The sequence below is a fragment of the Pimephales promelas genome, chromosome 6, assembly GCF_988280905.1.
Source record: "Pimephales promelas chromosome 6, fPimPro1.hap1.1, whole genome shotgun sequence".
NCBI classification, from domain to species: domain Eukaryota; kingdom Metazoa; phylum Chordata; class Actinopteri; order Cypriniformes; family Leuciscidae; genus Pimephales; species Pimephales promelas.
In genome coordinates, this window is record NC_142774.1 from 12,375,644 (window position 1) to 12,397,789 (window position 22,146).

A 22,146-nucleotide genomic window follows, 5' to 3' on the forward strand; every position below is an offset into this window, starting at 1 on the left:
CCACCACCAGCCTGAACCGTTGATACAAGGCAGGATGGATCCATGCTTTCATGTTGTAGACGCCAAATTCTGACCCTACCATCCAAATGTCGCAGCAGAAATCGAGACTCATCAGACCAGGCAACTTTTTTCCAATCTTCTATTGTCCAATTTCGATGAGCTTGTGCAAATTGTAGCCTCAGTTTCCTGTTCTTAGCTGAAAGGAGTGGCACCCGGTGTGGTCTTCTGCTGCTGTAGCCCATCTGCCTCAAAGTTCGACGTACTGTGCGTTCAGAGATGCTCTTCTGCCCACCTTGGTTGTAACGGGTGGTTATTTGAGTCACTGTTGCCCTTCTATCAGCTCGAACCAGTCTGGCCATTCTCCTCTGACCTCTGGCATCAACAAGGCATTTCCGCCCACAGAACTGCCGCTCACTGGATGTTTTTTCTTTTTCGGACCATTCTCTATAAACCCTAGAGATGGTTGTGCGTGAAAATCCCAGTAGATTAGCAGTTTCTGAAATACTCAGACCAGCCCTTCTGGCACCAACAATCATGCCACGTTCAAAGTCACTCAAATCACCTTTCTTCCCCATACTGATGCTCGGTTTGAACTGCAGGAGATTGTCTTGACCATGTCTACATGCCTAAATGCACTGAGTTGCCGCCATGTGATTGGCTGCTTAGAAATTAAGTGTTAACGAGCAGTTGGACAGGTGTACCTAATAAAGTGTCCGGTGAGTGTATATACAGTATATATATATATATATATACTTTTTTTTCTTCACAACACTTATTTTGTTGAAAACAATGACTAAATTGCTTGTTACACATCCTAGTGCACCTTCCTAATATGTTTAGTTTTGAATGAGCAGCAATGCATCTTTTCAGTTTGTGTGTTTCTTGGAAATGTAACTAATGACTTTGATGTTGCTTCCACCATCCTCTACCAGTTAGGCTACAGAGAAACCTCTGTTTACCTCCTGACCTTTTTAGCCATGGTAGTACCTCATCTCTGTAATGTATTCCTTCACTTTGGTGGTGCACAATTCTAGATAAATTAATTTTTTTCCAGAGAGATCACGATTCTCAACAGACAACTAAAAATAACATGTTTTTTACTAGAGGTTCTGATAAATTGATAATTGCTTCTGTCTATTTAAAATATTAAATTCATTTTTGAATTTAATTAATATAAAAAAAAAAACGGTTTGAATGAATGATTCAATGAATGACTAACTCATAAATGCTTCACTTGTTTCATTACTGGAATGGTAATTTTAAGTCACTTGTTGCCACCTATACTGGTGTAATGATACAATCGTTACATTAGATCCTTTCAAAAGGTGATTTTCATTGCTTCCGTTGACATCAGTGTTTATATCCAAACTATACACTTTTATCCAAATACTTTTGTGATATGAATATTTGTAACACAGAAATAGCGATAGGCCTACTGTGCGGTTGGAAAGACTATTTGTGAACCGGTTTCATACCTATACATGACAACTGCTCTCTGTCTCTGGCTCAGCGGCAGTGCCACCACAGATCTGAATGTTCCGGTGTGATTTTATCAAAGGTTTAATAGACACTGGCGAATCACTGTCATTTAGGAAGGTGATAGCGTGGTTGTTTTAATCGAGATTGCGATCTCTTAACAATTAATCATGCAGCTGTACTTCATTTTAAATACATAAATAAGTCTCGTGCATTGTAATAAATGTTGTGAAACACACATCCAGAGCCAAATGACCTTCATTAATGGCCACATCCATATGATAGACCATAGTAAAAACTACAGAGATCCCAATCCTGTTTGAATCAGTACATGTGTTTAGTGCTGTATTAATATAGTGCATAGTGCTGTATTAATAATTGTAACTTAGACATTGTTTAGAAAGCTAATATGTCGAGTCTTGAGGCATGTCAAGGCATGTATATTAGAGCTCTTTTTTTGTTTAAAAGGAACTTTTCACTCTTAATGCATTTCTACTTCAACAATATTGTCTAACTCTGTCCGTTCTGTCTCTTCCTTCCTTTTCTATTGCCCCTCTCTCTCTCTCTCTCTCTCTCTCTCTCTCTCTCTCTCTCTCTCTCTCTCTCTCTCTCTCTCTCTCTCTCTCTCTCTCTCTCTCTCTCTCTCTCACACCCTCCTCCCCCTGTTTTATGACTTTGCTACAGCTCTGAGCCTGATCTTTGTGTAGGGAGAGATGGAGTGAGAAAGGGAGGTGGTGGAGGGAGGAAAAGGACAGGCAAATGGCCGGATTGATTTACAGAAACTGAGGACAGCAGGCACAAGCCCCTCCTCTGCTCACTTCCTTTCTTCCTCCGCCCATCCACATTTTCTCTCTCTCTCTCTCTTCCCCCCTCCCCCTTGCTGTGGTACGGCTCCAAGAACAGGAAGCAGTGGAACACTAAAAATAGAGAAAGAGAGACAGACAGAAAAGAGCATTTGGAGAGAGGGAGGGATGACGAAAGATATAAACAGAGAAATACTTTGCATAAACAGATGGGTAATTGGAAAGAACGAAGGAGAGAGAGAGAAACTAGAAGTGGTCAACAAGATTGTGGTCAATAAGTTTTCATTTCCTGCTGTCATTAGATGATGGTAAATGGCACGAGGGGGCAACTGAATAGCATGATATTCAAGCAACTTTTGAAAAAAAAGTTGTCAGCATTGCGATTTTCTTTGTACACATATACAAACTTGAATGTAGGGACGTATGCACGTATAAACACAATTTAAACAACGTACTGTTGGTTTATAATTTCATCACTTCTATATATTAAGTTGCTCAAGCAAGTGGTCAAATATTTAACCATGTACTTATATTAAAATCTCAAACATTTTAAAATGGACAAAAACAGCCGACTCTAAAGGGCCGTACACACCGGGACGAATATCAGCGCGCGTTATTCGTCAGCGTTTTTCAACGCGTTTTTTGTGTTCACACCCAAGCGATTTTCGCAGACGATGAGCCGAGTGAACATGCGAATTCATTCCCTTACATTAGATGGCGCCCATTTGCTCTGCAATACCACTCCATATCAGTTTTCTTTTATCAATTAGTAGTTAGTAGTCACTGTTGCGTTTGTCATATAGTTCTTTATGTTCTAACACAAACGAGAACAGCAGCTATACATTCATCTTGCCTTGCATCTTCCTCGTCTTCTTTCTTCCTGGCTGTGTAGTGTAGATGGCGACGCGTATATCATCTTCGCCGTTGCATATGTGTGCGCGGCAAGACCGTTTTGTGATTGGGCGCCCCCAAGTTGTGTTTTACTGTAACTTCAGATGCTTCAAACACGTGAGCAAATGCGCCAATCTCATTGGTCGGATAGTTTTTGACTCGGCGCGTCAAACTAAAAAAACGAACCCGAGGCATTTTTTTTTAAAAAATGACGGTTTTACGCGTGACGTTTTACACATCGGTGTGAACACTCACATTGGCGCCCTTTGTTTAGTCGCGAGGCGTTAAACGTTGGCGAATAACGCCCGCGAAATTCGTCCCGGTGTGAACAGGCCTTAATGCCTTTTGTTTTGCTTTTAAAATTTAATACAATAAATCTTGCATGTCACAAAGGACATGTTTTTCCACCTCCACGAATGAGACGAGTGTTGTTCATTATTATGTCCTTGATGAGTTAAATTGTTTTCCTTGCTTAAACTCGGTCTTAAAGTATAACAGATGACTGTGAAAAAGTAGTGTTTAATTAAATACATTTATGGTGAGACTAGTACATTTTATTGAATTAAATGCATTTATGTTGAAATTACTACATTTTCAGGTCAATCTGTGTTCATTTTGAACACGAACCGTGCACTGTCACTTTAATTCAGCGTTTGCAGCACAGCAGAAATAGACTCGTTGCGTAAACGATCTCTGCACTGCTGTATACGCACCACGACGGACAGATCGACGGACTGTATCCGCGTGCAGTGTGAAAGTTCTAACCTGTTATCATGGGTACGGAAAAAAATATGCACCGCATACGCACTGCAAACGAAGTATGTGTGAAACGGGCGTAGGCCTACGGGCAAAATCACATCGTCTCTGACTAGGTACTTCTTTTGAATAAGTACTTGCTTTGCAACTGTTAAGTATGTTCCGTATACTATGAATGTAATCCCGATGTGCTTTGTTAGTTAAAAAACATGTGACGTGTTTTCAGTTGTGTCACTTCACTGTCATTCGCTAATCCTCTCCTGAGGGATCATGGGATAGTAAATTAATCATATACTCACTTAATATCACCAGAAGTAGTAGGTCATCCAGGTACTTTTCCCCTGCTGTTGGATACTGTGAATTTGGACATACTATTTTCACATACTAATTTCACCTACAATATAATGAAGTATGTACTGTATATTCAGATGGAGACTGAAATCCATGATTGATTCGACTACATGTCAATACTTTAGCAAAATTTGAACTAAGAAAGATCACAGTCTAAAGATGCCATTTGGGATAGTTACTTTCTGATGAGTTTAACCTGTAGCATTGATGCTAATTACCCATTACATTAGCATACAGTTGTAGAGGCAACTCAGACCTGCTTACATGTACACAAACATGTATTCCCTGAGTTCCCTTGTTACGACTAAAATGAGGTGTTTTGTTGTTGTAAAACATATATTTGAATCAGTAGCACTGACCTAGCATGGGTGAGGTAATCATGAATAGCATCTTCTCAAAAATTTACATAATTCACACATCCTGACCAAACACCTGAGGGTGTTTTGGCTATTCTGAGAAAAAAATCCACCTATGTTACCTTTCAATTTTCTTGATCCCATGTTGGCTGTCAAGCTTAGTCATCATGAAACGGAAGTTGAGATTGTCCTTTTTTCCTTATTGTGACGTGTATCCGAGTAAAACGCTTCTGAAATTAGAAAAAAAAAAAATGTAGGGCGGGGCTTGATTTCGTCCATCGGAATAGTGTGCCGAAGTGATGACATCACTTTGTAGGACAACTCGGAAGCTATCAGCGCATGGGAAAAAATAATAAAGATTATAAGGGTACATGAATTTAAAAAAATAAAATAATGAAATTCACAGATAAATCATTAATAATAAACACTACAATATTACATATAAAAATACGAATGGTAAAATTTGATTTCATGACGACTTTAAGCTATACATATACAGTTCGGCAGAGATCCCTCAAGCAATATCAATGGGTAATGTTTCTTGTCTTCTAGAATGTTGACTTGTCATGTTGTGTGAGATTATCCTTGATTATCCAGTAGGATAAAAGTGTTTTGATCTGCAGTCAGTGGATTATGTTTCTGTACCCATCGAATCGTAAAATGTCATGTGGCACATGTAGACCTGATCTGGGGTAACATTGATAATACTGCATTCAACTGTTTACTAAATATCTTAAACACATTTAACAATACCGAAGTTATATCCATAACTTAGCACATCCTCATAAATAGTATTACCTTTTACGTTTATCATGATTGGAAACATCCGTGATATTTCTGAACTCATGAGTCCATAAAGTCTGAACATTGCTTGACAGGACCAACCAAAAAGAACCAACATTGCAGAAAGAACCAAAACATGTTGCAGCAGTCTACCTGTGTTTTGTCAGCATATGCTAATTCTTTGTACGAAGAAGCTAAAAGGAAATTTAAGGTTAAGCTTTTAGATATCCAGGGTTCATGTTCTCTGCCTGATCCATGTCACCTGAGTGAGAATTGGAGCAAAAGCCTGGACACATGGACAGATTTGACATTCGGCGACATCTACCTGTATCTCATCGACACACTATGTTTACCAGAGAGTCAATGAAGGTGTACAAATCTTTAGATGTCTATAAAATTACATTTATTACTTGTTTTAACTAAGGATAACTGGTAAATGTGTTACAACTGGAGTAAAATAGAGGTGTAATTTATCCATGGGCTACATTTTGAATAAAAATGATCTTACCTCTGATATATAACATTGATAAACATATACGTAAAAAAAAATTATAAAAAAATACAATAATTTGCCCTTAATTTATAAGGGTATATACACAGTAAAGTACCCAATCGTTTGGTTAAATTATGTCTTTATAATGCTGCACGGCAAGCGGACATTACTTTTCTGCCAACCAGAGCGCATGTAACCGCATTGTGACGTCACTGGCGAAGATCCCTATAATCAATATACGTTTTTAAAGGGGTCATGACTGGCTTTTTACATTTTTAACAACACCGAAGTTATATCCATAATTTAGCACATCCTGATAAATAGTATTACTTTTTATGTTTATCATGATGATTGGAAACATCCATGATATTTCTGAACTCATGAGTCCATGAAGTCTGAACTTGACAGGGGACCTTGACAGGTGACTGTGGTGGGATTTGCACTTAACTAGTTTTGGGTGGAAAATCCTGCTTTGGGAAAGGAAGATGATATATGTTTTTGGGCATTACAGGAATTAAACATGGAAGTTAAGGTTTTTTTTTTTTTTTAAAGTTTGTTTTAGACGTTTTGTGGCTGTTTATGGTACTGCTGTTTAATTTTGTGTGGTTTATGCTGGTTCTGAAAGGTGCATTGCGCCACCTATGGTATTGGAGTAAATTCGCTTTATTCAGCTCACATAGTACTTTTTGAGGTTCACTTAGCTTTTTTGTTTTGGTCTTATTTCGAATAGTCCTTAGTTAGGGGAAGATATGACATGAATCATAACAAAGCCGTGGAAATCATATCAGTTACGGCTGTGTTAATTTCCTTTTTTTGTTGTTGTGCTAGATGCACAACAGTACAACCTTTTGAACTGCCAGAGTATTTGAATCTATCTGTTGGCTATATTGGCACGTATATTGCATGTATGTGAGACATACTGCACTAGTCAAGCTAGTTACCATCAGACCCATATTTACAGAGTGATGACTTGAAGGTATTAAGAATGTGACAAATGAAGTCAGTGGGTGGAGCTTAGGCTGAAGAGCATGTGAGTAATGTAGAGATGATTATGAGCAGTTTATTGTGATGAGTCGCTCTTTGTCTTCCTCCCTCATTCTCCATGCTTCCTGTTTTTTCTTTCTCTCCCTTCCATTTCTCGGCTGTCTCTCTCTCTCTCTCTCTGGGTGAGGTGCAGTAATTGTCTCTGCTGGCAGAGCTGCTGAAGGCTTTATTGGATTGGAGTAGGATTTCAGGGACTGTGTTTAACATGCACCCAGGCGCTACAGTGCACACACACACACACACACATTCACTCAGCCAGTGTTTAAACAGGCTGCCATTAACGGTGAGGGAGGGAGACGGCAAGCGAGAGAGAACGACTATTTAGCAGCATTTAGGAGGAGGCGGTGTTGCTCAACGAGCGGAAGCCTTGTGTGCTGACTCTCCGTGCCCCCTCTTTCTCCTCCCTCCTTTCTTCTGCTTCTGCTCTCTCCTGTCCTCCCCCTCCTGTCTTCCCTCTCTTTTTCTCCCTCATTAATATCTTATTATATTAGTGTTAGCCAGTGGGTGCTCCTTCCATCTTCACACGTACTGCCACCAAACGCACTCACAAAAACACTGTACTGGGCTGAGAGTTATTTATAAACCTCTGTATCCCACAGACAGGAACTCATGAGGGAGAGAGTGAGGTAGAATGGAGTGAGAGAGAGAGAGAGAGAAAGGAGGGGTGAGGTAATGCATTTTTTCCAGCTAACCACAACATTCCAAAATTTCTCTACAACTAGATTCAAGCGGGAATTGTAGGCTATTGATCACAAAACAACAGCTTGCGACGATGTGTGCATTTTAATTATGTACAGTCATGCTTATATGTTTAGTATTTTAAAACAAATACAAAAGATAAATATTTAGTTTAGTTTTCTAATAATTTAGTATTGCTTTGAAGAACCTACATAACATATGTTTATTCCATAGACACATTTTCTTGTTTAAGTACATGCGTTTGGTTCTTAAAGGGATTGTTCACCTAAAAGTAAATTTTCTGTCATTGTTTACTCACCTTAGTTTGTGTCTTTTCCAACCTGTATGACTTTCATTATTCCTTGGAACACAAAAGAAGAAATTTTGAATAAAGTGATAGTCGCTCTTTTCCTTGCTTTACTTTGAATGGAAAACTGACGCTTTTAAGCTTTAAAAATGATGTAAGGGATGTGGGGATGTGCCTCAAGCTGAATACTATGTTTGGAAACGAAATGACGCAATCAATAGAAAAAATAATTGAGATAGGTGGAAATTTCAATGCTTTTGCATTTTCTCACAAATAAATACTTTGCAGTACTATAATTTGCAGGCATCTGGGAGCTGATATCAATATGTGGGGTTGAAATTGTTTTTAAAAGCGAATTCGCGACCATGCGTACTCTGTGAATGGAGAGAGCGGCGGTATAGAGTGCCGGAGTTATGACGTCGTCTGTTTGCAGGACAACTTGAAAGTTAGCGGCGCATAGGTTCCCTCGATCGAAAAATGCTATGCATTTTCCCCATAGACTTCGAAAATCACAAAAAAATAAACTCTATGTTCAACAGAGTTGTGACCCTTACATGTTTTGTCTATCAAAATATATACATTTTGAAGCCTATATGAAGTAAAAAAAAAACAAAAAACAAGCAGACACAATAAAGTAAAAAAAAAAAAAACAGGTTATAACTGGTGTGTTTTGTCATAGATCAAAACGTGAAAATATTTAGAGGCTTTGTTAACCACAGACCAGAAACAAACCACAGAAACAGACCAGAAACAAAACAAACCACAAACCAGAACTGCTAAAATGCTAACTCACTTCTGCGTTTTGGCCTACAAAGTGACGTCATAAACTCGGCACTCTATTGATCAGACACTTTACAAGTTAAGATATCTGTCAATGACTCTAAGGATCTGTTGCACACCAAATCCTCCAACATCACCCTGTCAGTTATCTCTCTTTACTATCTTCACGTGATAAGTGAAATCTGATGTCCTGTAATTTAACAGAAAGTAATACAATAGCTTAGGGGTGCTCCAATCAGTATTTTTGGGGCCGATCACCGATTACTGGAAGCTGTATCACCCGATAATGATACCGATCACTGATTACAGGGTCTATTTGAAGCCTTCTATTTATCATGTAGCATTATTATTAAACTATATTTAACAACAATGTACATTAAGTATTACATTTAAGAGAAGATAATGTATCATGAATTTACACCTGTGTATTTATTTGCAAGCAACATGTCCAGCATATTATCTTGGCAGCTTGTGCTTGGTTATTGGGAGCAGCGTAGCTCTTGACATACAACTTTCCTGTAGAATATAAAGACAGAACATTTGAGTCTTTAAATGTAGCTTTAGACCACGTTAAACTAAAAACTGCAACAACAAAAAAAAAGGCTATTGCCAAAATAATGTTTTGTTTAATGTGAGAATAAAAATGTTCTGTGACGCTATATAATCGTACATCTCTAATCAAACTACAAAAATGGCCGAACAAGGCGGAGTTGAACCGACCGTGAACTCAGCGGCCTGGAGAGCGGGTGGGATATGACACCCGCTTTTTTTACCGCCTTTTTATTTAAATGTAGCTTTAGACCACGTTAAACTAAAAACTGCAACAACAAAAAAAGGCTATTGCCAAAATAATGTTTTGAGTCAGACAGCCATCAGTTTTTCTAATACACTTAAAGTACCACAGGTACTTTAAAGTGTAATTTTAAAGTAAAGTGCACAGCAACAAAAAACAAATAACTAACAACTTCCTTATCTGTATATATCTATAACTTTGCTATTTTTCTGTGATGCTTAGTTAGATTTTGTGGGCCACCACTACTGGTCACATGGAGATTGATTTGTTTAGAGCTAACTTAGTGAAGTCGTGTCCTACCACTAGAAAAAAGGATCGATATTGCCCCCCACTAATTTTTGTAACATTGAGGCACGGATTTACCTAATACAAATAAATAAAACAGCAGTAGCACCTCAATGCAGAACATGAGATCCACGGGGAGGAGTCGGATCACGATCCAAGGGGTGGAGATGGGTAGGATTAGGGTTTGGGTTTAGGGATTAGGGGTGGGTTTAGAGATCAGGGGGCGGAGTTGGTTAGGTTTAGGTGTATGTAAGGTGGGAGGAGTTGGATCTGGATCCGACTCCTCCCCATGGATTTCATGTTCCGCAGTGAGGACCATCTCGCTCGTTGCCGCGACGATCAGTGGATACAGTGTTCTCTGTAGCTTGCTCAGTCTTTACTCGGACGCGCGCTTCAATCTATCGCCGTTGTGGACGGACTCTATCCTTTCCGGTGATTTCGGTTTGACAAGCAGACAGCGGCGTGGTACACACATTGTGAATTGCTTTTTCACGCATCTTGTAGAATTGCCAGACTGCTGAAGCCATTTTGTACCAGGGCATAAAAAATTGTCTCGCGAGTTTTGCGTCATCTGATCAGCTTTTCTGAATCGGCCTATAGACCGCTGATCACACATCCCAAAGCAATTATCGGCCGATTGTGATCGGCGACCGATCAATCAGAGCACCCTTACAATAGCTTTGTTTTACTAACAGACCATTTGGCTGGAGAGGCAGATCAGTCCGATATTTGATTGAATCATTTAATCTCCCATAAATTCACATGAATTTTTTTCTTTTTTTTTTAACTAGAAAGAAAGAAAGAAAGAAAGAAAGAAAGAAAGAAAGAAAGAAAGAAAGAAAGAAAGAAAGAGTAGTATACGTAAAATCTTGAACAGGATAATTTGTATAATTTCGGTTACAATTTTGTCTAATTGAATATGTAAATGTATTCTATGGTAAATAGCTTCCTTGAGGATATAATAAATAAAATATTAAATGCTATTTATTTAATGTTCTTATTTATTAGATATGAAATGTCTGTACCAAAGGATGTTTCTTTCAGCTCTTGAATTAAAGGGTCATGAACTCATTTTAAAGTCTGCTGATTTAGATGATTCACACACAAAGCTGAAAGTGAGCCTTCAGTGTCGCACAATCCTTCAGAAATCATTCTATTAAGCTGATTAGGTGCTCAAGAAAAATTTCTCATTCTTACAAAAACAGTTACACTTAAAGTCCCCCTGCAGTCAATAATTGTGATCACCAAAATGACATGTTTAAAGACTTTTTCCTTGAAATAGCTTGAATGTAATTCTACACCCTTGCCTTATTCATTATACGCGGGGCTATGAATATGCAAATTAGCCCCGCCTCACGCCAGCTCAGAGATCCACTCGTCGATGATCACACGTTGATGTGATTGGTTACAAGGTAGTTTGTGATGTCAGAAATCAAACCACCTTTTGTTCACTGCAGTTTAAGGAGAAAATGCTCAGCAATGGTATTGACTTATGCATTTGGTATTGAAAGCATATTTAAAAATACCACATAGACATATAAACAACATTAAACGCTTGATTTTCACCACAGGCGGTCTTTAATATTTTTTGTGGATTTTTCAGGATTCTTTAATGAATAGTTAGTTTTGAAAGAACATTACATTGTAACAATGTGAAAATCTTTAATCTCTTTTAGAAATGTGCTGTTTTGTCTGGTGCTCCATGTAACACATAAAGGGCACCAAGGTGAGAGATCATCAAGGTTGCATTTTTTTTCAAGGTTTTTTTTTTTATGACACAAGAGAAAGTCAGTGTAAGTATCACATACATTGACAAAGAAGATTGCACAGATTGGGAGATGAAGAAATGCAATAGATTTGGAAAAAAGCATAAGGTAGGTAGAGAGAGAGTGAGAGAGAGGAAAGAAAACATTAGGGAGGGCAACCACTAGAGAGAAAGAGCGAGAGAGATTATTGGCAGAAGTGTCCAGTGCACTCAGCCCAGGCGCTGGGGGGAGGGGCTTCAGGATCAGGAGGTTGCTATAACAACTGCACCTTGGTGGTTCTCTCCCCCCATGCTCTCTCTCTCTCTCTCCAGTCACATGAAAGCATTACCGTCTGTCTGAAGAGCTCTTCTGTCTTTCCCTCCCTCCCTCTTGTATTTCTCTCCCTCCCTTTATCCGTGTGCTCTCCCACATGGTGACTGAAGAGAGCAGGAGAGGAAGTGTGTTTGTGTGAGCTACTGAACACTTTAATAGGCAGTGAAATGGAGAAAAACAAACATCAGCCTCCCCCTTCTACACACAGACACACACGGAGAGAGAGAGAGACTTTCTCTCTCTCTTCCTCTGTCTCTACCTCTGCTATGTGTTTTCTTAACCCTGCCATGTTAGTTAAGGCTTGGGGGAGGTTTTCTCGCCGTTCTTATCCTATTACGGTGGTTTTGAGCCAAATGCTGCGAGCTAGATGGGTCTCTGTCTGCGGCTTATGGCGTCGACTGTTACGCCATTCGTACTGTACCACTCGACCCCAGACGTCGGTGTCTGCTAGAGGGGGTTGGTGTTAACCTCTTAACAAGCGCCCCTATTTTTGAGAATTTTCTGAAAACGACATACCCAAATACAAATCTTTGTAGCTCTTGAACCCTATGGTCCACATTCATAACTCTGATATTTTTTTAAACTAGACACTTGAAACTTTGTTACCCAAGAGTCATTATAACTCAAAGTAGCATAGGAACAGAGTAAAACAAAGTAAAATATACATGAAATTAATTCACGATTTCTTTGAATAAACTTCATTTAGGGAAAAATGTATCAGAATTTTATGTTAAGGCCTTGAAAACACCATAAATATAAAACTGAATGTCTGACCATGTTTTGATTCAAATTTGAGGAGGATACTCCCAAAAATGTAGTTCCTGTAAGCTTTTATTCAAGAAAAGTCTAGGCGTCCTTTCCAAAAGGCCACTTGGAGACTCCAAATGGATACCTGGTTACCAAATGACATAAGGAGTAAACACTACATACTACATACATGTTTATCCATTCAGAACTATTCTGCCCATCAAACTACACAAGAAAAAATTATTTCAGCACAACATTTTAACATTTTAACAAAATACTCTTTATTTTGAACATTTATAATAGCAAAAACAGTGAAAAAAACTCACTTCATTTATATGTTCCAAAAGTGATTGTTTTACTAATGAATAAAATATATAAAAAGAAAAAAAATAACATTTGTAATTGCAACAGTGTTTTTACTCAAATAAGTTACAATAAACAATTACAATGAATTTCCAATTACAAAAACAAAAAGCAACCGCTTACAGTATTTACAAAGTGTAGGAAGACATGTTGATCAAGGCAGTCACCACCAAGGTTTGTTCTGGAAACCAAAGCCACTGAAAGACAGGAGAAATAAAGTGTGTAAGCAGAACAAATAAAATTTGCACAGGAAAACACACACACAAAAGAGGATTTCAGTTTGAGTCACATTCATCTATTAGCAGCATCAATATTCCATCATATTACAATATCAAATGTCACATACCTTATCGTTATAATGCTCAACATTAAAAATGCTTTGTAATTATTATTTTTTCTATGTATAAAATTATATATATATTTATTATATCTTCACCTGACATCTTGTAATCCTTTCCTTCCATTATATTTATATTCAATGCACCATTCATTCATATAAACGTATCACTGTAATCTCATATCTTGCTAAGTCATCTCCACTGTTATTTTATAATCAACACATCTTCACCTGCCTTCTTATAATCCTTTCCTTCCATTATTGTTATATTCAATGCAAAATAAATATAATGTGTGTGATAAAAATATTTTCTCTTTATGTATCGTTATAATATAACGTTACAGCTCCATCACCTGCTCGTGTAGCCTTGTGTCTTTGCTAGTAGCTAATGTCCATCGTCATTTTATAATCAAAAACATTACATGAACAGAAAAACTGCCAATAATAAACATATCAATAAATGACAATGTGTTGAAACTTACCGAGCTAAAACGGGATCGAGTCCATGAACAAACATCTCCTCTCGACAGACGCTCGACACCGTGTTCAGATGCATCTCTCTGCGTCTTTGCTCTTCGTCGCTGCTTCTCATCACTTCCTCCAAAATACTCTCAACACCACAAAAACGCTTCTGTAGACGATGATCCATGATGGAGATTGTCAAATATAACTTTGGAGAAAATCTATGAGTTGATACGAGCTCCGTGTAGCGAACCAATACATAGCCTATGCGCTCCGTGCGTAAAATGGCGAAAGTGCACGAGCGAACAACAACATTGCGCACGTGTGTTTGACAAATCTGCTTGAGAACTGTCAATCACTGCAAACGTGTTTTAATTGGTCAATACTCCCATCCATCAAAACATTGCCGATTACACATTGGCTGGCTATATCCAGACTTTATCCAGCCAAAAACCGAGATGCGAGATTGACAGGTTTCTAAGCCTGTCAGGCGGTCCCTTGGCATTTTGATCGATTACAGAGCCTGTGATTGAAGGAGAGAGAAGGGGGATGACTCATTTTATCCGGAAGAGTCTAAACTACAGGGGTGAGATGGCTTTTGAGTGTTGGAAAATGGATAAGAATCGATATTTCTTTGAAAATAAACATGACGCGAACTCTATCTCGAAAACGCTCATGCAAACAAAGGAGGATATTTCATTTTTCCCCCTATTTTTCGTTGTTTTGGATTAAAAAGTGGGATGCATTTTGAAGAATGGACCCTTACATTGAAATGTATGCTGTTGTTTCTTGGATTCGTCCGAACTGATCTGAACCATACGAGATGAAAGATGAGTATAGCGGTTCATTTTACTCATTTTCAAATGAGAGGTCCTTTTGCATTTAATTTAACCCTTTCCTCTCTGTTGTATTGATTGCAAAAACAAGTTTAGATCATGATTCTTGAGTGTTTTAGCTTTCAAATGATGCATAGTTTATGATAGTCAGTTGAATATTTGTTATAAAACACAGCTTAAAAAAGGTAATAAAAGTTTAGCCACGCCCTCGACGGCCCGTAATCGGGCCGGTGCTTGATAAGAGGTTAAACATACCTAATTATGCCTCGCTTAGCATGCAGAGTCTTTGCAGGAAGATGATCCTTATTGATATCAATCATCATGTGCCACTCTGACGGGATTCATCACACGCGGACCGATATATGGTACAGGAATGGAGTGAGGAAATGCTTAACAAGTTTTTGAGGCAGTGAGAGGACATGTTCACACAGTATAATGTGTTTGTCAGTGCTGCTTTTTGTCATAATTATGGTTATTTTCACACAATTTAGGATGGCATGACAAAATAACCATAAAACACACACACACACACACACACATATATATATATATATATATATATATATATATAGCATTGTTGTTGTTGTTGTTGTTATTATTAATGTTATAATTTATGTATAACATTAATTACAATATAAAAAGTATTAATATGGCTATATATTTTTAAAAGGGTACATTTACGAAATATAATTTCTATATAAAGAAATTCATATATTTTTTTTGTTAACACTTTACAATAACATTAGTTAACTAAGAATGAACAATGCTTCTACAGCATTTATTAATCTTAGTTCATGTTAATTTCAACATTTACTAAATCAATTGTACATTATTAAAATGTATTTGTTAATGTGAATGCTCTGTGAACTAATATGAACTAAAATTAATGGGTGTATTTTTTTTTTACATTTAACAAAGATGAATAAATACTTCAACAAATGTATTGCTCATTGTTATTTAACACATTGACTAGTGTTAACAACATACCTTATTGTAAAGTGTTTGCCACTTTATTTGACACCCCTACCTATTGTTATATGATTCACGAGTTGGAGAAAGGCGATTGACTTCGGTTACCTGTTCATACAGGCAGTTTTGGATATGCTTTTGTTTGTACAGGACCATTTTAGAATCGCACATCTGTTTCACAAATTTTGTTGTCAGTCCCTAACACTGACTATAGGAACGTAGCCAGTTTTGTGTGCAACGTTGTTCTCCATTTCTACCTCGACTCTTTCTCTTCCTCCCCATTGCTCAATCTCTATATGTGAGTGACAGTCAGCCTAATCGTCTTTATGGCATGATAAACGGCATGAATATTGACAGCCGTCGTGACAATGGTTGCCTTGACAACCCCCTTAGCTGTTGCACATGACAGAGGTGTAACAATGAAAAATGCGACCTCGAGCAGACCTACAGTCAACAAGAAAGCAACATGCATATTTAAGCTTGCTACAGTATAAATTGTATGCTGTACGACTAGTGTGTTAGCATATAGAGGTATACTAAAACAGAACGTATTTGTATGTGTGTGTGTGTGCCTTATTTTATCATGCTTATCTTCTTATTTTGCATAAAGCTAGCCGGTAAACATCAGCCTTTCTTGTTACCCATCATGATCTCGCTGTTCCTCTGGTCATGTAGAGAGAGAGAGACCGACTGAGAGAAAGAGATAGAAGGAGGGAGGGGGGACTAGACGTATTGCCTCAAAGGAGAGCTGGAGACTTCTCCATGAATCTTGTTGTTTCAGAATCTCATTTTGTATGTTTCTGTGGACTAGTGTGTGTGTGTGTGTGTGTGTGCACGCACATACGCACACATTAAAGTCCACTGGGATAAGCATAGAAGGTGGGTGGGATCCTGCTTGTATAGGGAGAGAATTTGTCGCTAATGTTCTTGCGGTTTGTCTACGTTCTGGGTTTACACACATATAGTCGCACACATTTCACTTCTGTAATTAACACACCGTTAAATGTGTTCACTGTGAGAGTCATTAGCACAAACGGGAAGATGAGGAGAGATAATGGGAAATGCTTTTCACCTTCTTTTCTATCCTCACCACCTCTGAGGAGGCATCTATCGCTCTTTCCTCGTCAATATTCGCTGTTGTTCATTCCCCACCACGCTGCCCTGCAATATTGAGCAGGAAAGGGACCGTCTTAAAAGGGGCACAACTGGATGTTAAAGTAATTATTTGTGAAAAAAAAAACTTGAATACTTATGTTTACATTACGACTGCTCTCCCCTTATCATTTGTGGTTTATTGTGCAAATACATTTAAGGAAATAATGACATTTTTGAAGAGTTGTCTGCCATCCCTAACCTCTGTTGGCATGGACGTGTGTGTTAGTGTCTAGCATGCTTGTGGTGAGCGGCTTAGACACAGCTTAATGGCTGAGACAAATTAAGCAAAAGAGCATTTTGGGATGAAAGAGTGCCCATGTGTGAAAAATGAAAGTTCATTTTGCTAACGATTCCCTTCCCTCTATGGCTCTGTCTTTTCACGGTCTATCTAAATCTGAAGTGATAACTGACACCCATCACCTTCTTCTTTCTTTCCCCTATCAGTGATTTTCTGTGCAGTGACCATTAAAGGGATAGTTCACTTTGAAATTAATTTTTGATATGTTTTAGCTTACCTCAAGGGCATCCGAGATGTAGGTGTCTTTGTTTCCACAGTATTTTCAATTTTGACATTTTTCATTCAAACCGTTGTTGTCTATCAGTCATACACTGGAGGCTAAGGGGGTTCACCAAAAAGCATGCACAGAGAAGTCAAAATTAAACATGATTTAATGACTCGTAAATGGAAGTACACATTGATGGCCTAAGACACGAAACGAGCGGTTTTTGTGAGAAAACGAACAGTATTTATATTGTTTTTACCTCGTGTAATCACAGTGACGTCCAAGTGAACCGAACTGAATCAGTTCAATGTTACGCCGGAAGTGATCGCTTGCGTGTGACGTCACTCAATATTTACACGGAAATTTCGGAAGTTTTACCTTTTACTAAACATATTTAGATATACGGGAAAACCGCAATGGAAGACGATTTCGGTATATCTAAATATGTTTAGTGAAAGGTAAAACTTCCGAAATCTCTGTATAAACAGAGAGTGACGTAGGCGCGCAAGCGATCACTTCCAGCGCATGCGCAGACCAAAGCGCCCGTGCCGTCAGATCATTTTGTCATGGCTGTGATTACAAGAGGTAAAACGCTATAAATACTGTTCGTTTTCTCACACAAATCGCCCGTTTCGTGTCTTAGGCCATCAATATGTACTTACATGTACGAGTCATTAAATGTTTAATTTTGACTTCTCTGTGCATGCTCTTTGAGGAGAACCGATTGAGGACCCCCTTCACCTCCAGTGTATGACTGACAGACAACAACGGTTTGACCGAAAAATGTCAAAATTGAAAATGCTGTGGAAACAAAGACACCAACATCTTGGATCCCCTTGAGGTAAGCTAAAACATATCAAAAATTAATTTCAAAGTGAACTATCCCTTTAATATGTTTGTCTGTGTGTGCAGTACAAGTAAAACTGTGCAAAGCTACATGTTTTCAAAATTGACAAGCCAATGGGTTAACTAGTCAGTCTTGAGGAAGCCTTGCATAATTAGGGTGGTTTCGAGTCCACCAGAACCTGATCTGATAGTCAGATTGAAGGTGTCCTTGTTTAAAATAAATAAAAGCCAGAGTTTTTTAATTTGATTTTTTTTTTTCTTGCTCATAGCACCAAGATGCTGGAGAAGCATATATATGTGTCTGTGTGTGTGTGTGTATGTGTTACAAATTATTTGACATCACTAACTGGTTCTAACCAGTCATTCTGGCCCATCCCTACAGTAATTTGATTAGACGGAGTTTGATAAGCTTGTGGCTTTTAAGACTTTATACAGTGGCAAATAAAAGGACCTTCTTGTCTTCTGTTTTGAATTAGCCTGTTATTATCTCTTGAGAACTGTTTAAACCCAATCACCTGTGTAGATTATGGAAAACCTGTGTTGGAAGCATGGGCAGTTGCCAATGATCAGAATACCTGCCATCTTTTGATGTAAAGTATGTTCAGTTATGCAAGTGAATGTAATATCAATTCATGTCAATAATTAAGTAACTGGTTCACTTTTGTTTTACTGTTATACATAAAAACACAATGATGATCACTGGCTTAAAGCTTGTTCCATTGTGAAGTGTCTTACAATTACTTTTACATTTAATCAATTTGAAGACACTTTTATCCAAAGAAGAAATAAAATAAACAATAGGGCAACAATAAGTCCCAGTTAGTTTAGCTCAGTAGTCAGTACACGTAGCAAGGTGGTGTTATTGTTTTTGTTTTTTTTTATAGCAATATTACATATGTAAATTTTAGCATTCTGGTCTAAAAACCACTCTGACGTGTTTCTGCTTTGAAATGTAAATAATAGTTGGAATAATTCCATGCCTAACTATTTATTCAAGAAACCACTTCACTAGGTACCATTACAAGACATTGTGAATGTATGACAACAATATTCTTAAAATTGATTGTCCTTCGTAGGTTTTTATATACACCTGAAGAAAGAAACCTTCTAACCATTATTCTTTTATTTCTCTCTCAGCTCCAGGAGACGGTGAAGAGGAAATTGGACAGTGCCCGATCTCCTTTAAATGGTGACCAAAATGGCCTAAGTGATGGGAGTTACTCTCCCACTACAAAGAGACTCCGTAAGGAAGGATGCACTGGAATGGACCCTCTCGGTAGCCTCCCACCCATTTCCCCACTTCATCCAATGGACATCAAGCCTACCTTGCCCTCGGGCAACAACAGTGCCTCCTCAAATAACGGAACCGGCAATGGCAACGCTGTTACTAACCATCTTACTGGACGACATGAGGATTTAGGCAAGAATGGTGGAATGCCTGATATTAAACTTAATGGCTCTTTGGATTTGGACGATGGCTTTGGCCTACTAAAGGACATGAAACAGGAGCCTTTGGATGATGGCGGTGGAATAGAGTCCTCGGAAACGTCGCTTTCAAATCAGAACAAGCTATTCTCTGATATCAATCTAAATGACCAGGAATGGCAGGAACTGATTGACGAGTTGGCGAATACGGTGCCTGAGGATGACATGCACGACCTCTTTAATGAAGACTTTGAGGAGAAGAAGGAGGTGAGCGACTTCACAAGGGCCACGACAGAACAAACGCAGCTTGCACAAGACCCAGCACCTAACTCTGTAGCTTCGGCACCCAACAGTACACCGCAACCGCAGAGTGGACAGATACCCATGGGGTCACCTCAGGTGCGACCATCTTCCTCTGGTCCACCATTTGCAACTGCTGCCAATGGGACACCGCCCCAGCAACCCTTGCAGCAGTCACCAGCAGTTGGAATGCCATCAGGGTCGCCTGCTAACTGTGTGGCTCGTTCTCCGCAAACGCCCACCCAAGCGCAGACCCAGGCCTCGAGGCCTGGGAATGGATTTATGATGAATGCAGGTCCTGCCGTTGGCCCAGTGGGATCAACTCCAGTAACGGGAGGTGGCCCTGGATCAGGGGGAACAGGTGGACCAGCCCCGCCCACCTCTGAACTTTCACCGGCCGAGCAGCTGAAGCAAATGGCTGCCCAACAGCAGCAACGTGCTAAACTGATCCAACAGAAGCAACAACAGCAGTCCCAAGCCGCAAACTGGTCACCTGCAGGAGCACCAACAAGCCCATACAGTGCACCCTTTAACCCAGACAAACCAAATAGCCCCATGATGTATCCGCAGGCTTTCAATTCTAGCAACACAATGGGGCCAAAAACACCAAGCATGAACAACTACCTCCCACAGAACCACATGAACATGCTCAATCAGCAGCAGCAGCAGCAGCAACCTAATAACTTGACTGCCCAAAACAACCTCAATAAGCAGCTCTCTTATAGCAACACCAAGCCGCTGACTCATTTCAGTGGAGTAGACCATATGAGTCAGCGTATGACGCCGCCGATGGCCAATCAAGCCAAAAACCCGATGATGCCCTACATGCAGGGCACCGCAGGGCAAGGGGGTGGGCAACCACAAGTTCCAGGTCCAATGCCCAACCAGACAGCCCATTTAAGTGAAGAACAGAAGAGGATGATGATGATGAAGCAAAAAGTGCTGACTCAAGGCATGCCGTATGGCTCTATGCAGCAGCATGTACAGGTAAGATTCTTGATTTTTGTTCATGCCATGTTATGGAAGACTAAAACCAAGTGCTGCTGTTGCATTTTCATTAATATTTAAATAAATGAACATTTTTGTGCAGGGCTACAGTTGTGAATTAAGTGTTAAGGGTTAATCTTTATATATATGGTCAGATGGTAGTTGTTGTTACAGTGAGCTGTTGGCTTTAAGGCAAAAGTGTTTAGTGTACTATATCTTTGTTAGTTTGCTTGGATCAAGCACATTGGTTTTACATTTTGTTGTGATCTGACTTGGTGGGTTTTTGGATAAATTTACATATTTCTATCTATTGAACTATGTCAGTGGATGCATGCTAGTAATAACTTTCTAAAAGCTTTTGGCAAAAAGAAATAGCTTCAAGCCTTCTAATTTCTCTTTACCTTTTTTATTCAAATGTATTTAAAGTCCATTGGTCTCTTCACAGTCTATACACTGACCATGTGGTGCATTTTATACACAAAACTATAAATCACTATATCAATCTACTATGCTCCTGAAAACAAAGGTGTACAAGGTTCATGCAATGAATGCTGTTGAGGAAGAGTTAATTACTGGATTTGTTTATTGTTTTAGTTAGGCAGAATCTTTGGAGATATTCAGAGCTTTTTTGCTTTGTTTATCAGGTACTTGGCAGCAGGTAAATTAGATATCAATGAGTGAAACTGTTTATCCCTCTGTTGTTTTTTAGTTATGCCTGTCAAATAGTCTGTACTACTTATTTGAGTAGTCACATTCACCACCATATATTTGTATTGCGTTCTTTGTACAGTTGCTCATGGTTACAGCTGAACCATTATTTACATTATTTTCACCCACTATTATTGTGGTATAATCAGATTAATTCAGAGCAACCCTCCCCAAAATTATAAACAAACATCAGTTTCATTCTTCTTGTCTAAGTGGATGGTATAAGATATAAAATGAAAAATGGTCCACATTTTTGCAGTTTAAGTCAAAGTTCTGACTGTACAAAACTAAAAGCTAACACCAGCAGCCATATCACCCTGTAGCCCAAGACTGGTTATCCACTGAAACTAAGCAGGGTTGATCCTGTTCAGGACCTGGATGGGGGACCTCTTTAGAAAACTAGGTTGCTGCTGGAAGAGGTACTCACCCTGTGGTCTGTGTGGGTCCTAATGTCCCAGTATAGGGTATGGGGACACTAAACTGTTAAAGGCGCTCTAAGCGGTGTTGGGTGACGTGACTTCTTGTTGACGTTTAAAGTATTTTCAAACAAAACGGAGGCTAGATAGACCCTTCCTCCTCCTCATCTGCATACTGACCCCCCAACCCCCACCCCCAGGGCCTTCTTGTCAGTTAT

The 22,146-nt window shown here is 38.9% G+C and overlaps 1 protein-coding gene and 1 long non-coding RNA gene across 2 annotated transcripts in view; one reads left to right on the forward strand and one right to left on the reverse strand.

The window, feature by feature from the left end:
- The window catches only part of maml3 (mastermind-like transcriptional coactivator 3), a 127,334-nt gene that overhangs the window by 54,274 nt on the left and 50,914 nt on the right, over positions 1-22,146 (forward strand). Inside the window, exon 2 of the mRNA XM_039690559.2 lies at positions 19,230-20,804. Within this exon, the coding sequence (XP_039546493.2) occupies positions 19,230-20,804 (1,575 nt within the window). The remainder of the gene's footprint in view (positions 1-19,229; positions 20,805-22,146) is intronic.
- LOC120484458 (uncharacterized) lies at positions 12,688-14,089 on the reverse strand. Its single transcript, XR_016168825.1, has 2 exons — positions 13,804-14,089; positions 12,688-13,181 (listed from the first exon to the last, which is right to left on the reverse strand). It is a non-coding gene; the product is annotated as an uncharacterized LOC120484458 (long non-coding RNA).